General features: G+C 48.6%; 1 protein-coding gene across 5 annotated transcripts in view; it reads left to right on the top strand.

Annotated features, from left to right (window-relative positions):
- The window catches only part of LOC147115087 (collagen alpha-1(XV) chain-like), a 483,626-nt gene that overhangs the window by 359,977 nt on the left and 101,628 nt on the right, over nt 1-22,021 (top strand). For all 5 annotated transcript variants that reach the window (XM_085993355.1, XM_085993353.1, XM_085993354.1 and 2 more), the window contains 3 exons: nt 5,125-5,160; nt 9,666-9,728; nt 21,519-21,554. In XM_085993355.1, coding sequence (XP_085849481.1) covers nt 5,125-5,160; nt 9,666-9,728; nt 21,519-21,554 — 135 coding nt within the window. The remainder of the gene's footprint in view (nt 1-5,124; nt 5,161-9,665; nt 9,729-21,518; nt 21,555-22,021) is intronic.

Here is a 22,021-nt window from a genome sequence, read left to right as displayed (position 1 = left end):
ATGTGTATATTATTTTTCTTATAACATGTAATTAATAATTACTTAAAATATTATGTACTGGTTAGCTAAAAGGGGAGGAATTGTAGTGTATGTGCCTTTAAGAGCCCCATGTGTACTGTAATGCCGGTAATGGCCACTCGGGCTATATAAGCCTGTATATTGTGTTGTATCTGTTAGTTCCCCTCCAGACTTCGTTCAGTAAACACCTATCAAACCAACTCCTGTCTTCAGTGTCTCTATCAACACACAGACACAACAACCATAATCGCCGCCAGTCCCAGTCCCGGTCCCGAGATCTCGACTTCAACATCCAGTCCACCCACTGCCGATCTCCCCCTGGCCCCGGCATTGATCTCCTAGCCACCCCCACCCCCACAACAGCACTCCCAACCTCCCAACAGTACTCCAGACTGCCGCGATCCTCTTCCCTGACCCCCAACAGCCCTCCGATCAGACTCCGAGGCCCAGCCATTCCTCCTCCAGACCTCTACAATCTTCCTATCCGGCCCCCGGATCAGACTCCGAGGCCCAGCCGTTCATCCTCCAGACCCCCACAATCTTCTTCCCTGACACTCGACAGCCCTCCGCTTGCACTCCGAGGCCCAGCCACTCCTCCTCCAGACCCCCGCAATCTCTGTCCCCGACAGCCCTCCGCTCGCACTCCGAGGCTCAGCCACTCCTCCTCCAGACCCCTGCAATCTCTGTCCCCGACCCCCAACAGCCCTCCGCTCGCACTCCGAGGCCCAGCCGTTCCTCCTCCAGACCCCCGCAATCTCTGTCCCCGACACTCGACAGCCCTCCGATCAGACTCCGAGGCCCAGCCACTCCTCCTCCAGACCACCGCAATCTCTGTCCCCGACCCCCGACAGCCCTCCGATCAGACTCCGAGGCCCAGCCACTCCTCCTCCAGACCCCCGCAACCTCTGTCCCCGACCCCCGACAGCCCTCCGATCAGACTCCGAGGCCCAGCCACTCCTCCTCCAGACCCCCGCAACCTCTGTCCCCGACCCCCGACAGCCCTCCGCTCGCACTCCGAGGCCCAGCCACTCCTCCTCCAGACCCCGCAATCTCTGTCCCCGACCCCCGACAGCCCTCCGATCGCACTCCGAGGCCCAGCCACTCCTCCTCCAGACCCCGCAATCTCTGTCCCCGACCCCCGACAGCCCTCCGATCGCACTCCGAGGTCCAGCCGTTCCTCCTCCAGACCCTCGCAATCTCTGTCCCCGACCCCCGACAGCCCTCCGATCGCACTCCGAGGCCCAGCCACTCCTCCTCCAGACCACCGCAATCTCTGTCCCCGACCCCCGACAGCCCTCCGCTCGCACTCCGAGGCTCAGCCACTCCTCCTCCAGACCCCCGCAATCTCTGTCCCCGACCCCCGACAGCCCTCCGATCGCACTCCGAGGTCCAGCCACTCCTCCTCCAGACCCCGCAATCTCTGTCCCCGACCCCCGACAGCCCTCCGATCGCACTCCGAGGTCCAGCCACTCCTCCTCCAGACCCCCGCAATCTCTGTCCCCGACCCCCGACAGCCCTCCGATCGCACTCCGAGGCCCAGCCGTTCCTCCTCCAGACCCTCGCAATCTCTGTCCCCGACCCCCGACAGCCCTCCGATCAGACTCCGAGGCCCAGCCACTCCTCCTCCAGACCCCGCAATCTCTGTCCCCGACCCCCGACAGCCCTCCGATCGCACTCCGAGGCCCAGCCACTCCTCCTCCAGACCCCCGCAATCTCTGTCCCCGACCCCCGACAGCCCTCCGATCGCACTCCGAGGCCCAGCCACTCCTCCTCCAGACCCCGCAATCTCTGTCCCCGACCCCCGACAGCCCTCCGATCGCACTCCGAAGCCCAGCCACTCCTCCTCCAGACCCCGCAATCTCTGTCCCCGACCCCCGACAGCCCTCCGATCGCACTCCGAGGCCCAGCCACTCCTCCTCCAGACCACCGCAATCTCTGTCCCCGACGCCCGACAGCCCTCCGATCAGACTCCGAGGCCCAGCCACTCCTCCTCCAGACCCCGCAATCTCTGTCCCCGACCCCCAACAGCCCTCCGATCGCACTCCGAGGCCCAGCCACTCCTCCTCCAGACCCCGCAATCTCTGTCCCCGACCCCCGACAGCCCTCCGATCAGACTCCGAGGCCCAGCCACTCCTCCTCCAGACCCCCGCAATCTCTGTCCCCGACCCCCGACAGCCCTCCGATCGCACTCCGAGGCCCAGCCACTCCTCCTCCAGACCCCCGCAATCTCTGTCCCCGACCCCCGACAGCCCTCCGATCAGACTCCGAGGCCCAGCCACTCCTCCTCCAGACCCCCGCAATCTCTGTCCCCGACCCCCGACAGCCCTCCGATCGCACTCCGAGGTCCAGCCACTCCTCCTCCAGACCCCGCAATCTCTGTCCCCGACCCCCGACAGCCCTCCGATCGCACTCCGAGGCCCAGCCACTCCTCCTCCAGACCCCGCAATCTCTGTCCCCGACCCCCGACAGCCCTCCGATCGCACTCCGAGGTCCAGCCACTCCTCCTCCAGACCCCGCAATCTCTGTCCCCGACCCCCGACAGCCCTCCGATCGCACTCCGAAGCCCAGCCACTCCTCCTCCAGACCACCGCAATCTCTGTCCCCGACCCCCGACAGCCCTCCGATCGCACTCCGAAGCCCAGCCACTCCTCCTCCAGACCCCGCAATCTCTGTCCCCGACCCCCGACAGCCCTCCGATCGCACTCCGAGGCTCAGCCACTCCTCCTCCAGACCCCGCAATCTCTGTCCCCGACCCCCGACAGCCCTCCGATCGCACTCCGAAGCCCAGCCACTCCTCCTCCAGACCCCGCAATCTCTGTCCCCGACCCCCGACAGCCCTCCGATCAGACTCCGAGGCCCAGCCACTCCTCCTCCAGACCCCCGCAATCTCTGTCCCCGACCCCCGACAGCCCTCCGATCAGACTCCGAGGCCCAGCCACTCCTCCTCCAGACCACCGCAATCTCTGTCCCCGACCCCCGACAGCCCTCCGATCAGACTCCGAGGCCCAGCCACTCCTCCTCCAGACCCCCGCAATCTAACCCAATCACTTACTGAAAATGGGTGCACGAACCTCCTACCACTGTGCCATCTACATGATGCGCAGGCAACGGCAGGTTGGCAGCGCTGTCATTGCTTGCGCTCGCCGAAAGTATTGTAATTAGTCGGAGCGTGATGTCAATCGGCCTGCAACAATGAGTTGACGCCCGCTCATCCGTTTTGGATATCGCCGCTCCTCTTGCCGCCCTCTCCAAAGCTCGCCTGTGTGTGCAGCCACTAAAAGCGCTTCAGCCATGAGGACGCTTCAAGTGACAATTGTAAGGCAGCCATGAATTTATTATCTCCATGTAGCAGTGTTATATTCATCGCAAGTCTTGGTCTTGAGAGCTAACTCTTGAGATTTGTAGGTAAAGTTAAATTTTTTTCCGATTCTTTGAAACTGTCCTGCCTGAAATTGTAATACTGAATGTGTAACAAATGGGAAGATGCAGAATATTGCAAGTAATTACTTCTGAGTGACTATAAGAGTAGGCTTGAGGTTTGGATTAGGAATCACCTCTGGATGTTCAGTTTCGATCTCTGAAATCTGAAGTGTGAATTGAAATTGTTGAAGTTATCTCTTCTCACCATGGAATAGTAAAAAGCCCTCCCTTGTCAGATCCTAAGCCAGTGACTAAAGTGACCTCTGCACATCAATGAAATTATGACTACAGTAAAATGGTTTCAGAAACTACAAACTGCTGGATTTGATCGTTCCTGTGCTATATCTTTTTCTTCCTGCTTCATGAAAATTTAAACAAGCATTTAAAATAAAGAGCTTGGCTTAGTCTCTATTCCTTTAGAATGTGATGTGTGGGTAAAGTGATAGGGGAGAGTCCTTGAAAGCATTAAATGGGCCACCTTGGCTCAATGTAAAAAAAAAATGAACTATCATCCCTTTCAACAACACTGAATGCTGCATGCCTTCTTCAGCGCAATGAGAGGTACAGACTTCTGATAATTAATTTTCCCTGTTATACACCCACAACTCCGCCCCCCCCCCCTTCTCCTCTGATCCATAAAACCCAAAGTCTGATCAAACCACAGACTTCCCCGGCATAGTTGACATACTCCCCACAAATGCATAAACAAATTGCCAAACCCTTTTTCCATCTGTAGAAATTTTGCGAGCCGGAGCCTCAGCTGATTTCCATAGATAGGCTCCGGAGCTTTGCTTGTGTCACTTTGATGCACTTTAAACAAGAGGGAGCTTTCTCCACAAAAGCTGAATGCAATGCTGTAACATTGATTGGTGAGCAAGTGGCAGGTAAATTGTTGTAACAAATACGGCAACTGTTCCGTACATGGGCTATAGGTTCACTCATTTCTTCCTCGTTCTCCTTAACTGCAAGCGGGACACAGATGCGACCTTTGGCCTCCTGCTGAGCTTAGCGCCGGAAAGAGCGCGTTACATCACAAATTCTCCGCATCGCTGATATTAATTAGCAGGCAACATCAAAATACCAGTGCTGCCTGCGCTCTGCCGTTAGCCTTGGCCAGCACTTGTTACCAGTAGGTTTTTGGCGTACTGCAATTTCTAGGCCTATGACACTGCAGTCACTAGGTAGGAGTAGAAGGTTCCCTTTCCTAGTTGGGTTTTTATAACAATCTAGCAGCTTTCATGATAATTATTCTGGTGCCACCCCACAAATATTACATTCAATTGCACAACTTGCTATGGTGAGATTTGAACACCTGACCTCTGGGTTGCTAGTTTAGTACCATAACCACTAGGCCACCATACCCGTGCAGCACAGGAAGGCACCCGATCAAAACAGAACTTCTGATCCTTTCTCTGGGGAAGGGGCTGGCCTTACCAAGTCAACTGCCCAGAGAAGAGCAATTGAACCTCGAAGCACTCTGCGTGGGGGTTACAAGCACAGACCCACTCTACACAGTTCTATGCAAGGCCCTTGAGCAAGTCATTGGATGGTATAGTGCTTTCCAACAAACACTGACACTGTTGTTGTGTCTCAGAAAGCTGATTTGCAGGTTATGGAGCTTGCATGTGGCATCAGTCTTCAAATATTTGTTCAACAGTATTTGACCAGCTCTATCTTTATTTGTAGGGTGAAAAGGGCGAACCGGGTTCTCCAGGTGAAAAAGTAAGTTCAACTCAATTGAGAGATTTTTTTTAACCTCATTTTCCCCCCATTGCAGCCTTCCGAGCAGATAGAGATGGTCGGATCCCACTCCATGGGCATTCTGCAGCGGGGGGTTGAAGAGAAAGTTGACTTCATTTGTCCAAACTTAATTCTTGGCTTTTAACAATTACTGATGTACTCGGCCAAGAACACTGATTTATCAGCACGAGGGGCCGTAATGGTCTTTTCTTGTCCTATACATTCCTATCTGATGTGGCTAGAATAAGAATAGCAAAGAATACTGAGATTAAGGCCGTGAAATTTGGCCCCTTAGCGCTGGTTGATAACCCAGTTTCAGTGAAAAAATGGCGGCCGTCTCGCTTCCGCACACTTCTGGCACAGAACGCCGCGAGCGGCATTTTGGTCAGGTCGGCAGTGCTGAAGTTGCCTGCGCTCGCTGCAAATATGGTAATTAGTCAGATCATGACGTCAATCAGCGTGCATCACTGAATTGATGCACGATCTGCTATTTTTGATGTCACCACTCCTTTCAACGCCCTCTCCAAAGCACACACAGCAGAATGTGCATTCAGCTGTACAACGGACCCCCCTACCAGAGCTTCTTAAAGGGACACACACAACTTTGAGGTTTTTGTTTTTGTACTGGTTTCTTTACATTTTATTTGAGTAGTGGCTTTGTTTAAGACATTTAAAAAGTTGTTAAAGTGTGAAGGGAGTGCTGCTGGACATTTGCAAGGCTTTGGCTCTTAAAGGAAGGCCTCTGAGAACACCACTTGCTCCTAGTCCTGGGGGCTCTAGTTGCAGTCCCTCTTGGGCTACAGCATGACATAGAGACAGAGTAGAGGCAGCAAAGGGGACAAGCTGCTCGCAGAGGGAGGAGGAGGAGGAGGAAGCAGAAGGAAGGAGGCAACTCGGACAGCCCCTTTTTGGCCGGGTTGTGGTGAGGGGAGGGCAGGAAAGCAAGAGCTGCATGCTTACACCATGTGCAGCTTATGAATCAGAAGATATTATGGGATGGGGGGAAGTGGGATATGAGAAGGAGGATAACGTATGAGGATACCGGCATCTTGTATTCTTTCAGCCCCGCCGCTGGCCAAGGGCTCAGCCATGCCCCTGCCAAGAATGGCCAGCAACATCTCCTCCAAGGGGGTGAGGTGAAGCTGGGAATGGGAGGTGTGCCTCGTGTTTGGTACAGTTTGTTGGTAGATGAGCAGTGCGTGAGGCTAGTGGTGCAGTTGGTATGGGCGGCTTTTGAAGATGCATTCACTAAACTTGGCCACTCGTCTGAGGCCATGAAACTTCTTTGGGCACTGGAATCGGGTCCTGGGGGTAACACTGCTGGCCGTGACCGGCTCGGCGATCTGGTCCCACATCCTTCTTTCTTGGGGGCCTCCTGGCCCCCTGTGGTTAGAGGACCTCTCTTCCACTGTTCACCCCCTACACAAAGGCCTCAAGTGCTGTGTCCAAGACCCTGGGTGCCCTTTACCTGGCCTGTTGAGCCATTTGGGTTAGTGCAGAAGCACTTAAAAATTTTCATCAGCAGAAGGCAGCTCACCTTTAAGAGGTGCAGACTGCCTTTAAGAGGCGCAGGCTAGCTTTAAGTAAAGCTAGCCTCGCGTGAACATCAAGAAGTTGGGGCCTCTGCTGAGCGTACAGCCTGTCAGCAGCGCATTCAGCGCTGGGCTGTGCACTACAATCATTATAATTAGCAGGTAGCACAAATTTGACATGCTGCCTGAGCGTCTTTCAACAGGCGCCCATTTTTATGCGCTATCGACTGTTTCACAACATGGAAATCTAGTTATCCTTCACTAGTTCCTGTTTACAAAATGTCCCTGAGCAAGCTGGGCCCGTGCCCAAGTATTTATACTCTCCTTGGACAGCGCCACCAGTAGGCCACCCAGATATTTCATAAGTCCTTTCTACATAAATGGCACGATTTATGTCACTCTCCATCATTCTTAGCTGTTTATTCAGCCTCTGCACTGCTGCCCAAATCGCTTCCAGCTAGCCACCTTGCCCCTGCTTTCAGAAACCATCTCAAAACCTTCCTCTTCGAGTGTGCCTTCGGCCTCCTTTCTTTTTCCCCCTGCCCACCCCCCCCCTTTGACCCTCCTGTTCAACCGTCACTGATTTTTACTTCTAAAGTGCTTTGAGATCTGTTCCTGCACCTGAGAAGAGCTGTAGAAAGGAAGACTGGAAATTCTCTTCCACCTAAAATCAGGTGGGATCACGGTGGAGAATGTTGGAAAATTCAGATGGTGAGGCGTGCCTTCCCCACCTGCACTGGAATCGCCTCTGGCCATGCAAATGTAGTTGGGGTTGGGGGGGGAGGCAGGGCATGTGTTTCCGACAGTTTTTCCTCCTTTTTGCCGCAGTTACCATCTCTTCCTGTGAAGCTGGCAATTGGTCCTGGTATTTGGAGGCAAAGGTCTTGAGTTCCCCCAATGGCCTCCTCACCCACCAATCAGCCTAGACATCTGCTGAAGGCCTCAGTCTTGGCTAAGGCCTTCAGTGGGAGCCTTTCATCTGAGCTTCGAGGTGCTTCTGTCCCTCTAAGGTCCGTCGTTGCCCTTTCTGATCCTGCAGTGGTGTTCCCCTACTGGAGCTTCCTTGCTTGCACTCTCTCCTGACTGTGGGAATCCCGCCATGAGTCTGCCAAGCATGTGAAATGAGCCTCAACCCAGGAAAATGGTGTCGGAGTTGGACCTGACACAGAGAGCTGGGGTGGAATTCCCGCTCTGCCGGAATTCGGCCTCGAAGAGTAGAATTGCCCCCATGAGTTGTTGTTAGGAAAAGCAAACCAATCTGTCGGTAATAATGAACAATAATAAAGATCTCGCAGAGCAATGTGCTGAATTCCCTCTGTAGAGCTTCAAATCCTGAAATTCCATGGGATTTCTCCCTACCTCTCGTTGAAGTCACTGCCAAAAACCAAGAGAACACGCACAGAATTTTTCCGCCAAACTATCAGTAACTCTTGGTATCACCAAACAACTACACAAGAATCCTAGCAGCTGTCATTGCCATGTGTGTATGCTCATTCAGTTGGCATTATCCATTAGATCACCTTGTACAAAATACAGGTACTATATAACGTTAATCAGGGCCAGAGTGATCTTCTGGACTAGTTTTTATTGCCTAAAGGGGTCGGAGAGGAATTTTCCAGTTCTTTCCCCCCTAATTGGTCTAGGTTTTTATCTGTTTTTCCACCTCTCCCGGGAGATCACATGGCTTTCGGGTGTGGTGGGAAGGGTATATATTGTGATGCACAAGGAATCACAGTTGTGTGGGACAGGCTAGATGGACCAGTGAGTCTTTTCCTGTCCATCTTTGTTCATGTGTTCGTATAAAGCTACCGGGGCACAGGCCTCTGCCATAGCCTCTCTTGAGCTGGCTGCTAGGCAGATGTGTAAGCGTAGGACAGATTGATGTCCCCTTTGATCTCCTTCTCTCCTCCTGGGAAGTGCCTTGTCTCCATTAGGGATCCTATCTCAGAGAGCCTGGGATAACAAAACCTACCCTTCAAAGTTTATGATGAGTGTCTCATCTGCTGACTCCCCAAAGCCTCTCCACTAACTACAAGGCTAAAGTCAAGAATGCGATGGAATACTCTCCACTTGACTGGATGGGTGCAGCTGCAACAACACTCAAGAAGCTCGACATCATCCGTGACAAAGCAATCTGCTTGATCAGCACCCATCCACCCTCTTAAACTTACACCCTCTCCATCACTGGTGTACCATGCCTGCAGTGTATACCGTCTACAGGGTTCACTGAAGCAAGTTGCCCAGGCTTCTTCAGCAGCACCAGCCAAACCTGTGACCTTCATCACTTAGAAGGACAAGGGCAGCAGGTGCATGGCAACATCATCACCTCCAAGTTCCCCTTCAAGTCACACACCATCCCGATTTGGACATATGTTGGCGTTCCTTCATCGTTGCTGGGTCAAAATCCTGGAACTCGCTACTGAACAACACGGTAAGAATACCTTCACCACATGGACTGCAGCAGTTTAAGAAGAAGACCAACCACCACCTTCTTAAGCTCAACTAGGAACAGACAATAAATGCCAACCTTGCCAGCGATGCCCACATCCTCAGAATTTTTTTTTTTAAAGAATTAAAAATTTGCATTCAATTTTCCATTCAGAGTACGGAACAAGCAGGGCTCCCAGTGAGAAGTGACATTCAAATAAGCATTAAATCATGGGCTGGGGTCCCGCGATCTCTTGACCGACGCTCCCTATGAGCGCTCGATCGGGGAATTGTCTCCTGCGCTTGATCAGCATTGAGCAAAGGATAGCAGGATGGATTGTCACACAGACCTCCTGACAGGCTCATACCCAGTCAATGTGCAAAGAAAATTCCAGCACAGCCTGCTCTCTGATTTAATGGCCTAGCCAATCAAATAATTTACACTCCTTGTATAAAAATGAACTTAAAATAATAAACAGGAGATAGAGCTCATTGTTCTCTGACAACTGCATCTCATTTGTTTTTAAGGGAGCTTCGGGTATCCCAGGTCCACCCGGGCAAATCGGACAAGCTGGATTACCAGGACCTGTGGTTAGTGTTTTTTTATTGATTTATTTATTGTATTTCTGCTGCTTTGGTTCTGATACAGCCCCAACTGCTTACAACCCACTATAAGGAGTGGACGGTACAACTGCTGCGCAATGTATAGAAAAAGTAAATTTGTGGATTGTCTCCATCTCTGGGTGATTGTGAGTCTTCGTATTGCTCCAGAATCCCCTGCAGACTCAATTTACCACTAGAACATATCTGAGCAATTCAGTAAGCATTGCATATCTTTGTTACAGAGCTGATAAATTCAAAGGGATTAAAAGAAAGAAAGACTTGCATTTATATAGCGCCTTTCACAACCTCAGGACATCCCAAAGAGCTTAACAGCCAATGGCGTACTTTTGTAGTGTAGTCACTCTTGTAATGTAGGAAATGTGGCAGCCAAATTGTGCACAGCAAGGTCCCACAAACAGCAATGTGATAACGACCAGATAATCTGTTTTAGAGATGTTGGTTGAGGGTTAAGTATTGGTCAGGACACTGGGGAAAATTCCCCAGCCCTTCTTCAAAATAGTGCCATGGGATATTTTGCGTCTACCTGAGAGGGCAGACGTCTCAGTTTAACTTGGAGTGCTGAAGCATACCCTCAGTACCACACTGGGTGTCAGCCTAGGTTATGTGCTCAAGTCTCCAGGGTGGTGCTTGAAACCACAATCTTCTGACTCAGATGTGAGAGTGCTACCACTGAGCCACGGCTTAAAAAGGGGCTGGTGGCAACTTGTGAACATAAAGATGACACAGCTTCCACCTCCACATATAGCCCGAAATAGCGCTTAATGTGTTGTAAGCGGTGCCTTTGTAATTGAATTCAATGGTAATGGCAAATAGTTAGCACTATTTGTCCGATGTGGGTGGCTGCCCACAATAAGCATGGACATTGTAAGTCATGGGGACTGAACTCCGCTGGCCCCAGATGCAACGGGTCCTGCTATCCTGGAGCAAGAGGCCAATGCCCGCCGCGGCAGTTTCAGTTACTCTCCTTCCCCTAAAGCGGGCTGGCCCCAATGTAGGTGGAGAATCATGCCAGGAGCCTGCTGAACTTATTCAAATGAGCCTGACCTAAGGGAATGGGCTGGAGTCAGGGGGCATGGGATGGGAATTTTGCACTGAGTTGGGGCCAAGAAGAAAATCTTGATCAGTGTATTGATGCAAGAGAAGTTGGAGTAATTCCATGATGTTGTTTAGTGGGCATCTATATAAACCGATGTCCGTCTTTGTGTAGCTTAAATCATTTGTTTAACTGCTTCAGCAATGCCCTTTGATATCTCATTGGTTGGGTAACATTTGCTCCGCTGCATTTTTATTTGCAGGAGTCTTTTGACACAATCTAAATGCCATGAAGATGTAGTCTGACTAACCTATAGGTCAAACACCGTTAGAAGGTTAGACAATACTCGAAATGTGGGTCCCACCAATTTTCTTAAAGAAGTGATGGAATAACATAAAACTAATTTGACACATTGGCTAAAAAACAAAACAAAACCCTCAGAATAAATGTTTGCATAGAACAGCATTGTTTTCAACCTAACAAAAACAGGTAATTCTTTAAGGAAGTCTTGAATTAGTTATCCTGTTTGTGTGTGTGTGTCTCTCACAGGCCCTGAGAAAAACAGTTTGATCGAGTGTTCGGCTTAGCAATAGAACTTGGTTTTATTAAAGGAAATGTTCTCAGTCGAGTGCGTTTACTGGAAATTTGGGTGGAAAATCATGGATGGCACACGCCCAAATTTTCAATATGTGCTCTCAGTGACCAAGGCTTCCCAGCTGAAATGTGAAGTCAGAAAATAACGCCTATTACGATCCATTCATAATTTAATGCCAGCCTTAATATAGTATCAGCCTTGGCTCAGTCTCGCCTCTAAGTCATGGGTTCAAGTTCCACTCCAGAGACTTGAGCCCTCAATCTAGACTGACACTGCAGTGCAGTACTGAGTGAGCGTTGCACTGTCTGAAGCGCCGTCTTTCAGATGCGACATTAAACCGATGCCCTGGCTGCCCCCTCAGGTGGACATAAAAAATCCCATGGCAATATTCGAAGAAGAGATGGGGAGTTCTTCCCGGTGTCCTGGCCAATATTTATCCCTCAACCAACGGCACTAAAACAGATTATTTGGTCATTTAATTAACAAGCCGATAAAAAATGCAAACGAGGCACTGGGTTTCATTTCTAGAGGAATAGAATTGAAAAGCAGAGAAGTTATGTTAAACTTATATAGAACCTTGGTTAGATCACACTTAAGAGTACTGTGCACAGTTCTGGTCTCCATATTACAAAAAGGATATACAGGCACTGAAAAAAGTACACAAAGATTTACAAGGATGATACTGGAACTGAGAGGTTATAACTAACAGGAAAGACTGAACAGGCTGGAGCTCTTTTCTCTAGAAAAGAGATGTTTGAAATGTGACCTAATAGAGGTCTTTTAAAGTTATAATGGGGTTTAATAGGCTAGACATAGAGAAGATGTTTCCACTGGTTGGGGAGTCCTAAACAAGGAATCATAAATATAAGATAGTCACTAATAAATCTAAGAATGAAGTCAGGGGAAACTTCTTTACCCAGGGATTGGTTAGAATGTGCAACTTGCAACATGAAGTAGCTGAGGTGAATAGCATAGATTCATTTAAGGGAAAGCTAGATAAGTACATGAGGGAGAAAGGAATAGAAAGATATGCTGATAGGGTGAGGTGAAGTAGGGTGGGAGGTTTCCTCTAACTATGGGTACCCTCAGGTGGGTGCAACTACATCTGCTATAGCCTGTCATCCCGCAATTGTTCCTCTTATTAATTGAAAACAACATAAGTAAAAGGAGGATTTCCATTCGGATGCCCACTGTCCCAATACTATTAATAAAAAAAATGGCCATCCCAAAATATTTGGCACAAAGCTGTTGTGTATGTAATATGTGTGCTACTTTAAACCTATGGACAGGACTGCACTACTTGTAGGGCGTAGTGATACGCAGTACCACTCCTGGCCATAGGGGTATAAATAGTACTGTGGGTACTGATCTCCCCTCAGTTCCCGCCTGTGGGCATGAAGTAAAGACCTACGTGTAGTCCCTACCTCCAACCAGTAAAGACCTGTTTGAGTTATACGTTTAAGTCTTTGTGTTAATTGTTCAATACAATACACATACTTAACACTGGCGACGAGTCAGGCTCTTACCCTGCGGCAGTTATTCCAGGCGGCTTCGTCCAAAGACAGGACGTTGAAGAGAGGTTTCAATCCTCAACACCCCACTCAAAACTGAAGGGCAGCAGAAATCCTGACAGCTTCCAGCGACTGGAAGCGACAGGCATTAGGACCCTGAAGCCTCCATCAGCTTGTGAACCGGAGTAAAGACAGGACTGGGGAAGAGAGAGAGGTAGGGCGATAGCGATCGGCAGATAAGGGCCGGGCCGCTTTGAAGTGAGGGGCGCAGCCGGGCCAGCGATCGGGACCAAAGATAAGAGCCGCACTCGGACTGAAAGGCGCGGTGGCTGCAGAAGCTCAAGGTGCGAGAGTCGCGGTGCACAGCGCGGGCTATCGATCGCGGCGAAGATAAGGGCCGCACTCGAGGGCTGAAGGGAGACGGCGTCGGGGGACGGGTGAAGACCGCCAAGCGCGGGAAAACCGCCATTTTGTGGGCGGAGGACGACGGCAAGAGCGGGAAGCCGCCATCTTTGATAACAAGTAAAGAAAATAAAATCTGAGAAATTGCAAATCTACAATGCCTAAACACGGGAATATTAGCACCTTTGATAGTGACCTCGAAGATTGGGCCATATATGTTGAAAGAGTAAAAAATTATTGTAAGGCCAATAAAATTCGTGACCAAGATAAAGCTCTAACATTATTAAATTTAATGGGTGCGAAGACGTACGGGCAATTGAAACACCTGTTATCACCAGATGAACCGGCGGATAAGACGTTCGATGAGATTGTTACTGTCCTGAAAGATCATCTAAACCCCACGCCGCTGATGCTAGCGGAACGATTTAAATTTTACGACAGAAGGCAGCTACAGCATGAAAGCAATGCTGAATATTTGCTGGAATTGCGTAAATTAGCGAAATATTGCCAGTTTGGAACGGGATTGACAGATGCACTACGAGACAAATTTGTGTGTGGTTTATTTAAACAGGATACACAAAAGCGACTGCTCGAGGAGAATGAGCTGACGCTTGAGAAGGCGGTCACTATGGCAGCAGCACACGAAGCCGCAGCGAGAGGCACGGCAGTAATGCAGCTACGGTCACCGGAGCTCAGTGCACACAAATTTGGTGTGAGTTCTGGCAAATGTTATCGTTGTGGAAAGACAACGCATGATCAGAACCAGTGTTGGTTTAAAAACCAAGAATGTAGAACTTGTGGTAGGCTTGGACATATAGCTAGAGTATGCAGGTCAGGGAAGAAGACCAGCAACAAGAAGTCACCGCAAGGAAAATACGCAAAAGTACACAAGGTGGCCGAACAGGAGTCCGATTCAGACGCTAGCAGTAATGAACTGGCTGGCTTAAGCAGTATTGAACTGGCTAGCTTAAGAGTACTCAACGCTGGTAAGGGTGCAGACCTCCAGACAATTTGGGTCACTCTTCAGATAGAAGGAGTCCAAGTAAAACTGGAATTGGACACTGGATCGGCATTGACGGTCATAAATAAGAAAGATTACGGAAAGTTATTCCAACATATTCCCCTACAGGATACGGGGATTATATTGAAAACATACACGGGGCAAAGAGTGTACCCCATCGGGAAAATAGAGGTTGCAGTGGCCCACAAGGGCGAAGACAGTCAAATAATGGACTTATATGTGATATCTGAAGGAGGTCCTCCACTACTAGGACGGGAGTGGATTAGGAAAATGAATATCGACTGGCATTTCCTACAAACAATAACGAGTGAGAACTCGGTGAACATAATCAACCCAGACTCTGGAACTGATGATGGTAAGACCAACCCGTGTGCAAAAGACAAAGTTTCAGCACAGAATTCCACTGAGATAGAGAATTCTGAGTCTGTCCAGTCCACTGACATGCACATTTCTGAGGGACACCGGGCTCGAACTCAACTCCATTTCAAACTGCAACAGCAATTAGAACAAATGATTCGCCGTTTTGAGCAAGAGATGAATGCGACGAAAGAGTTCTTTGATATAGAGTGGGAACATCTGGAAAGACAACAGAAGCAGCTGATGGAGAAAATGGAGCAGGAGCACACAAAACGTCTGATGTCAGAGGAGTTAACGGTCAGCCAACTCCTGCATATGCTGAAGGACAGGACTCTGAAATGGGAAAAACTTGAACACGAACTTCAATATTCAAAGGAAAGGGGTTCGGAGCTATCAAAGGTTATTGGAAGAGCTGAGGTGGCAACACAGACTGAGATGACTGCAACAGAGCAGCCCTTGGATGCCAAAAGTACGCTGACTCACGTCAACGTAGAACAACAGACCGCTGAAACAGCTGCTCCGGTAGAGGGATTGAATAGTCCGATCAATCAATCTCCAAAAGAAGTTGAAGTAGTAAAATCTCAAATGAGGTCATTAGTAAACGACTTGCTGAAAGCCCAGAAAAAGCTGGATGAAGAGGTACGCATGAAGAAGTCTCTTCAGGAAAGATGTCTGGACTTGGAACAAAAGCTGGCTAACGCCCAGCTGGGTATGGAGGAAATAGAAGACCCTCTCGCTGGCCTAGATCAGGATGACACCGAATATTACCATGACCTATTGAGTGACACTGAATATTATAGTGACCTGGTCTGCCCAGCTTGTGATGAAAACTCCCAAAGTGCAGAAATCAGGATGAATCACTTAAAGTCTAAGGAACATAGGGAGATGATGGCGCTACAGCTGGCAGCTGACAGGGGAGCCCAGAGAGTCTCTAAGAAGCAGAAAAGGAAAAGACGAAGCAGAAGATGATAACCATCTGAACCATTATCACCCCTACCAGATCACACACGTGGTCCCTCCGAACGGAGCCAAATCAGTTCGGAAGTTCAAGCTGTTAAATCCATGGAAGGACTATTGAATGAGTCACTCCAGTAACGTGAACCGACTACACCACAGAGACTGAATCTGTGAACTATTTTCCGCAGAGATTGAATCTGTGAACTGTTTTCCGCAGAGACTGAATCTGTGATCTGTTTTGACATGAAGTTATCTATGTATCTGTTATTCTGTTATGTAAACCTGAAGTTATATATGTATATATGTTATTACGTTATGTTAAATGGGGAGATGACTGTAAAGCTAAGAAGGGAGGAATGTTGTGTATGTAATATGTGTGCTACTTTAAACCTATGGACAGGACTGCACTACTTGTAGGGCGTAGTGATACGCAGTACCACTCCTGGCCATAGGGGTATAAATAGTACTGTGGGTACTGATCTCCCCTCAGTTCCCGCCTGTGGGCATGAAGTAAAGACCTACGTGTAGTCCCTACCTCCAACCAGTAAAGACCTGTTTGAGTTATACGTTTAAGTCTTTGTGTTAATTGTTCAATACAATACACATACTTAACAAAAGCCTCCTGACCAAATAAGTTGAAACAGGAAAAGAAACAGAAAGAAAGGGAAATGTCTATAGATGCTATTTATGTGGACATCCAGAAGGCATTTGAAAAAGTCCCTCATAAGAGACTGTTAGCTAAAGTTGAAGCCCATGGAATTGAGAGCAAATTATTGACCTGGTTAGGAAATTGGCTGAGCGGCAGGAGTCAGAGAGTAGAGATAATGGGCAGGTAGTCTAATTGGCAGGATGTGGCTAATGGTGTCCCTGCAGAGATCTGTGTTGGGGCCTCAACCGTATTTATTAACGACTTAGATGATGGCACAGAAATTCATATATCCAAATTTGATGATGACACAAAGATAGGTGGCATTGTAGGCAGTGTAGATGAAAGCATAAAATTACAAAGGGATGTTGATAGATTAAGTGAATGGGCAAAACTGTGGCAAATGGATTTCAATGTAAGCAAAAGTGAGGTCAACCGCTTTGGACCTAAAAATGATAGAACAGGGTACTTTCTCAATGGTGAAAAGCTAAAAATAGTGGAAGTCCAAAGAGACTTGGGGGGTCCAGGTACACAGATCATTAAAATGTCATGAACAGGTACAGAAAATAATCAAAAAAGCGAATGGAATGCTGGTCTTTATATCGAGAGGACGAGAATACAAGGGGGTAGAAGTTATGCTGCAGCTATAAAAACCCTGGTTAGATCACACCTGGAGTACTGTGAGCAGTTCTGGGCACCACAGCTTAGGAAGGATATATTGGCCTTGGAGGGAGTGCAGCGTAGGTTTACCAGAATGATACCTGGACTTCAAGGGTTAAGTTACGAGGATAGATTACACAATTTAGGGTTGTATTCTCTAGAATTTAGAAAATTAAGGGGTGATCTGATCGAAGTTTTCAAGATATTAAGGGGAACAGATAGGGTAGATAGAGAGAAGCTATTTCCACTGGTTGGGGATTCTAGGACTAGGGGGCATAGTCTAAAAATTAAGGCCAGACCTTTCAGGAGTGAAATTAGGAAACACTTCTACACACAAAGAAAGGGTGGTAGAAGTTTGGAACTCTCCTCTGCAAATGGCAATTGATGCTAGATCAATTGTTAATTTTAAATCGGAGATTGATAGATTTTTGTTAACCAAAGGTATTAATGGACATGGGCCAAAGGCGGGTATATGGAGTTAGGTCACAGATCAGCCATGATCTTATTGAATGGCGAAACAGGCTCGAGGGGCTGAACGGCCTACTCCTGTGCCTATGTTCCTATGGAAGCAAGGTTTAGAAAAAGCCTCAAAATGCTGCTGCAAATATTACCAAAGTGTATTGAGGGTTTGATAGAGTAGATAGGAGAAACTGTTTCCACTGGCAGGATGGTCAGTAACAGATCTAAGATGATTGGCAAAAGAATCAGAGGGGAGATGAGGAGAAATGTTTTTACACAGCAAATTGTTATGATGTGGAATACACTACTTGAAAGGGTGGTGAAGGCAGATTCAATAATAATTTTTAAAAGAGAATTGGATAAATACTTGAAAAGGAAAAGCTTGCAGGGCTATGGGAAAAATGCAAGGAGTGGGACTAATTGGATAGCTCTTTCAACAAATGGCCTCCTACTGTGCTGTATGATTCTATGTTTTAGGGATCTGTAAGCAGGGTACCCTAGTGGTCCCTAGTGGGAAAAGTGCAAGGAGTGGGACTAATTGGATAGCTCTTTCAACAAATGCATTTTATAAGCGTTGGTAGAATATTGAGTGCTACACTGGTATAGACACCAGGAAATTATGTGGACATCTAAATAACGTCACTGGAGGCTAATTATAATATAATCAACTGCAAACTGATGTGGGTACAAAGCTCAACTGGAAAATTAGATGAGATGCTAAATGGCCAGGAAAATCTGGCACAACATATCTCTGCCAATTTTCACAAGCAGTCACGCCCGTTTATCTGGTGTAACCAATCAGAAAGTCCACCCTATGGTGTCTAGCATGTTAATTTAAAGTTGCATGAATTGGGGAACCAATGGAAAGAATTGGTGCATAACAGTGCAATCGACTTACAAAGCAAATCATTTGGAAATAACTTTTTCTGTGATATAGATGATTAAAGCAAACAGATTATTGTTCATTGACCAATACAGTTCAACAATCTGACTTGATTTTCTACTTGCATTGCAAAATGTTTTTGATGGCACAGAGATATTGCTGATTGTTGCCATACTTGGAACTACGCCATTTAAACTATTAAAACCTAACCTTCCAAGGACACATGCTGCCAGTACCATATCCCACGTGGCCTGTAGAAATCCAGCTCCACTGGGTATGCTAGAGACCTGTGTTGTCCTATAGAAATTGCTAACCAGCCACAAGTTTGGCTATGGTGACTCCATTTTAGCCACATGGACTCATTTTAGTAGAAAACACTCTACATAGGGCAAATCAATTTCACATGTATACATTTACTTAATAAACATTTACCACCATTCAGTAACCAAGAAAGCAAAGCACTCACAATGAACAAAAATCACTTGCACACTCTGCTTTTTGCCTCACCATTTTACCAACAAATGCACAAAAAGTTAAAGTTCACATGTATATGCTGTGTGAATGAGTATTGAGATCACATGCCCAATGACTGTGTCTATTACTCATTTTTTATTTACTAATCAGAAATGCAGTTGTCCACATCTGGATTCCCAGTTATTCACATCTGTATTCCCGCTAGCCCATTTGGATGTGGCTAGTGGCTAACGTATGGAACTTCACAGCTGTAACGAGCTCCAGGAATGGCACTATTGTAATGGCAAAAGCCAATTGGCCATCAATGGAACTGAAGGCCAGAAATGGGGATGTTCGCTGATGACTGCACAGTGTTCAGCGCAATTCACAACTCCTCAGATAATGTAGCAGTCTATGCTCGCATGCAACAAGACCTGGACGGCGTTCAGGCTTGGGCTGATAAGTGGCAGGTAACATTCGCGCCACAGAAGTGCCAGGCAATGACTATCTCCAACAAGCGAGAGTCTAACCACCGCCCCTTGACATTCAACGACATTACCATTGCCGAATCCCCCACCATCAACATCCTGGGGGGTCACCATTGACCAGAAACTTAACTGGACCAGCCACATAAATACTGTGGCAACAAGAGCAGGTCAGAGGCTAGGTATTCTGTGGCGAGTGTCTCACCTCCTGACTCCCCAAAGTCTTTCTACCATCTACAAGGCACAAGTAAAGAGTGTGATGGAATATTCTCCACTTGCCTGGATGAGTGCAGCTCCAACAACACTCAAGAAGCTTGACACCACCCAGGACAAAGCAGTCCACTTGATTGACACCCCATCCACCACCTTAAACATTCACTCCCTCCACCACCGGCGTACCGCGGCTGCAGTATGTACCATCTACAAGATGCACTGCAGCAACTCACCAAGGCTTCTTCGGCAGCACCTCCCAAACCCGCGACTTCTTCCACCTAGAAGGACAAGGGCAGCAGGCACATGGGAACACCACTCCAAGTTCCCCTCCAAGTCACACACCATCCTGACTTGGAAGTATATCACCGTTCCTTCATAGTCGCTGGGTCAAAATCCTAGAACTCCCTCCCTAACAGCACTGTGGGAGTATCTTCACTACACGGACTGCAGCAGTTCAAGAAGGCAGCTCACCACCACCTTCTCAAGGGCAATTAGGGATGGGCAATAAATGCTGGCCTTGCCAGCGACGCCCACATCCCATAAACAAATTTTAAAAAAGTAGATTATTTCACTTTGAGAGTAGCCATTACTGTCACTCTTTCTGATCTCTGTGAATCCAGGAGATTTGGGGCAAGAAATACCAAGTAAGAGACTATGGCCTAGAAATTCAGTGGGCTGCGCCACCCGTTAGCGCCCAAAGAGGGCACTTAGTGGGTTTTACGCCACTGGCCACGCCTCCCGCTAAATTTAGCGGGACGCTAATGGCGGCGCTAGCCGTTAGCGCTGCGCCGCTACCAATGACATCATCGGTGTGCGCAACGCCCCGCTACCGCCCCGATCGCGAAATTTAGTAGCACCCCCTGCTTTAACGCTGGTTGCAATTTGCGACCGGTTCAGGGGGGCCTACCTGCGGCGGTAGAGGCGCGGAGGTGCGGGGCGGCCATTTTTTTTGCTGGCCACCTGCCAGCACCTCTTCGCACCGCCGTCCCCGGCCTCCTGAGCCTCCCCCCCCTCCCCGTGTTGTGCCGGCTGTGTCCCAGGAGCCCGGCACTTCTCCTCGGTGCCGGGCTCTTTTGCCGGCACTCACGATCGGCGATCGCGCTGCAGCAGGCCCCTCCCCTTTAAGAAGGGGAGGAAGGCCTGCAGTACCGCAGCGTGCCATGCCGCAGCATGTGGCGCTGCGGCACGTTGCGCTGCAATTTTCAGTTGTAGCGCCCCAAGAGGGGCACCTCGAGTAGCGCTGCGCTTCCGTCTGGGGCACTGAAACTGAATTTCCAGTGGGCGTTCACGACTCCTTCCGGGGCGCCAGTGAATTTCTAGGCCTATATGCTAGCCTTCCTTTACTGTGGCCACTAGTAGCCCAAGATTAAAACTGTCGTTATATGATTCTTCTGCCTCAGCAATACCTTCTGCCCGAATTCTAGACTCCAGCCATGCAGGGGGCGTCACTAGGAATTAACACATCCATTTTTTTTTACCGGTTTCATATTGTTCCTATGCTGTTTGGTGATTGATCCTGGTCATGTGGCACCAGGTAGTCCACCCGCTAACCTGGCTGAATTAAGATGTTCGACAAAATAGCCCAGTCAGAGGAAATGCCGACATCCCTGATGGGCCTGAAAACATGGACTCCTACACATTAAAAATCAACGGGACACGTTCCTGGCAGTAACGTTGGGATCATGCCCACCAGCACTGACCCTGCCAGAGTTTGTGGGATAAGTAGGAAGCCATCTACTTGGCATGGGGCAGGTGAGTGCAAATACCAGTGCGGCTGCATCTCCTGCCCCATGTAGCTGAGAACTCATTGGGGAAGTGGTTGCCCATGCCCTCCTCAGATCAAAGCCATGTCGCCCTAAACCCCCAGATATATTTTTTTAAATACTATTCGTACTGCTTGTCCTGAACCCCTTTTCACCCTATCCAACTTGTGGGGTCCACTTACACCCGTCTGGATTCTCGGGCCTGCAGTCTCTCCTACTGGTGTGCTGCGAGCAGTATACAACTAGAATCCCTCCCCACTTTCAGCTTTGAGTTTGGAGCTGTGATAATCTGTCATAATCCGTGATCTCCCTTCCACAGGGACCGAAAGGTGAGAAAGGTGAACAAGGACTTAAGGTAAGACTTTGTTATTTATGTCAAAGTTATGGGCCAATTATTAAGAAGGAGAAGGAAGGACTTGCATATATATAAAACGCCATTCATGATCTCAGGATGTCCCCCCCGCCCTCCCCCACCTCTAACAAAGTTCCTTCCTCAATAAGCACGGGATGGCACAGTGCATTGACACACAACAGTGTATCTTAGATGCACATTCTAACAAAATGGGGTAGAAATTGGAATGCATGCGCAAGTTTTTCAGGCATAAAATGGGTTCAAAGCACACTAATTTAGCAGTGGGACGGCCTACATCCAATCTGCACAGGCGTTGTTGCTACTTCTAAGTTTGTGGTTCCTTTTTTAGCCATTAGGCCCTTTAAATATGACAATTAGGGGCCTAATTCCTGTTGAAATTATTCATCGATGAGTGGGGCAGAAATTGGGTCTGCCCAGCTTAGGAAATCTTATCAGGCCTGGCAGCCACC

The sequence above is a fragment of the Somniosus microcephalus genome, chromosome 7 (assembly GCF_052327205.1).
Source record: "Somniosus microcephalus isolate GS21.2 chromosome 7, FLI_Smic_1.0, whole genome shotgun sequence".
Classification (NCBI taxonomy): Eukaryota; Metazoa; Chordata; class Chondrichthyes; order Squaliformes; family Somniosidae; genus Somniosus; species Somniosus microcephalus.
This window is presented reverse-complemented; position numbering and strand designations above follow the sequence as displayed.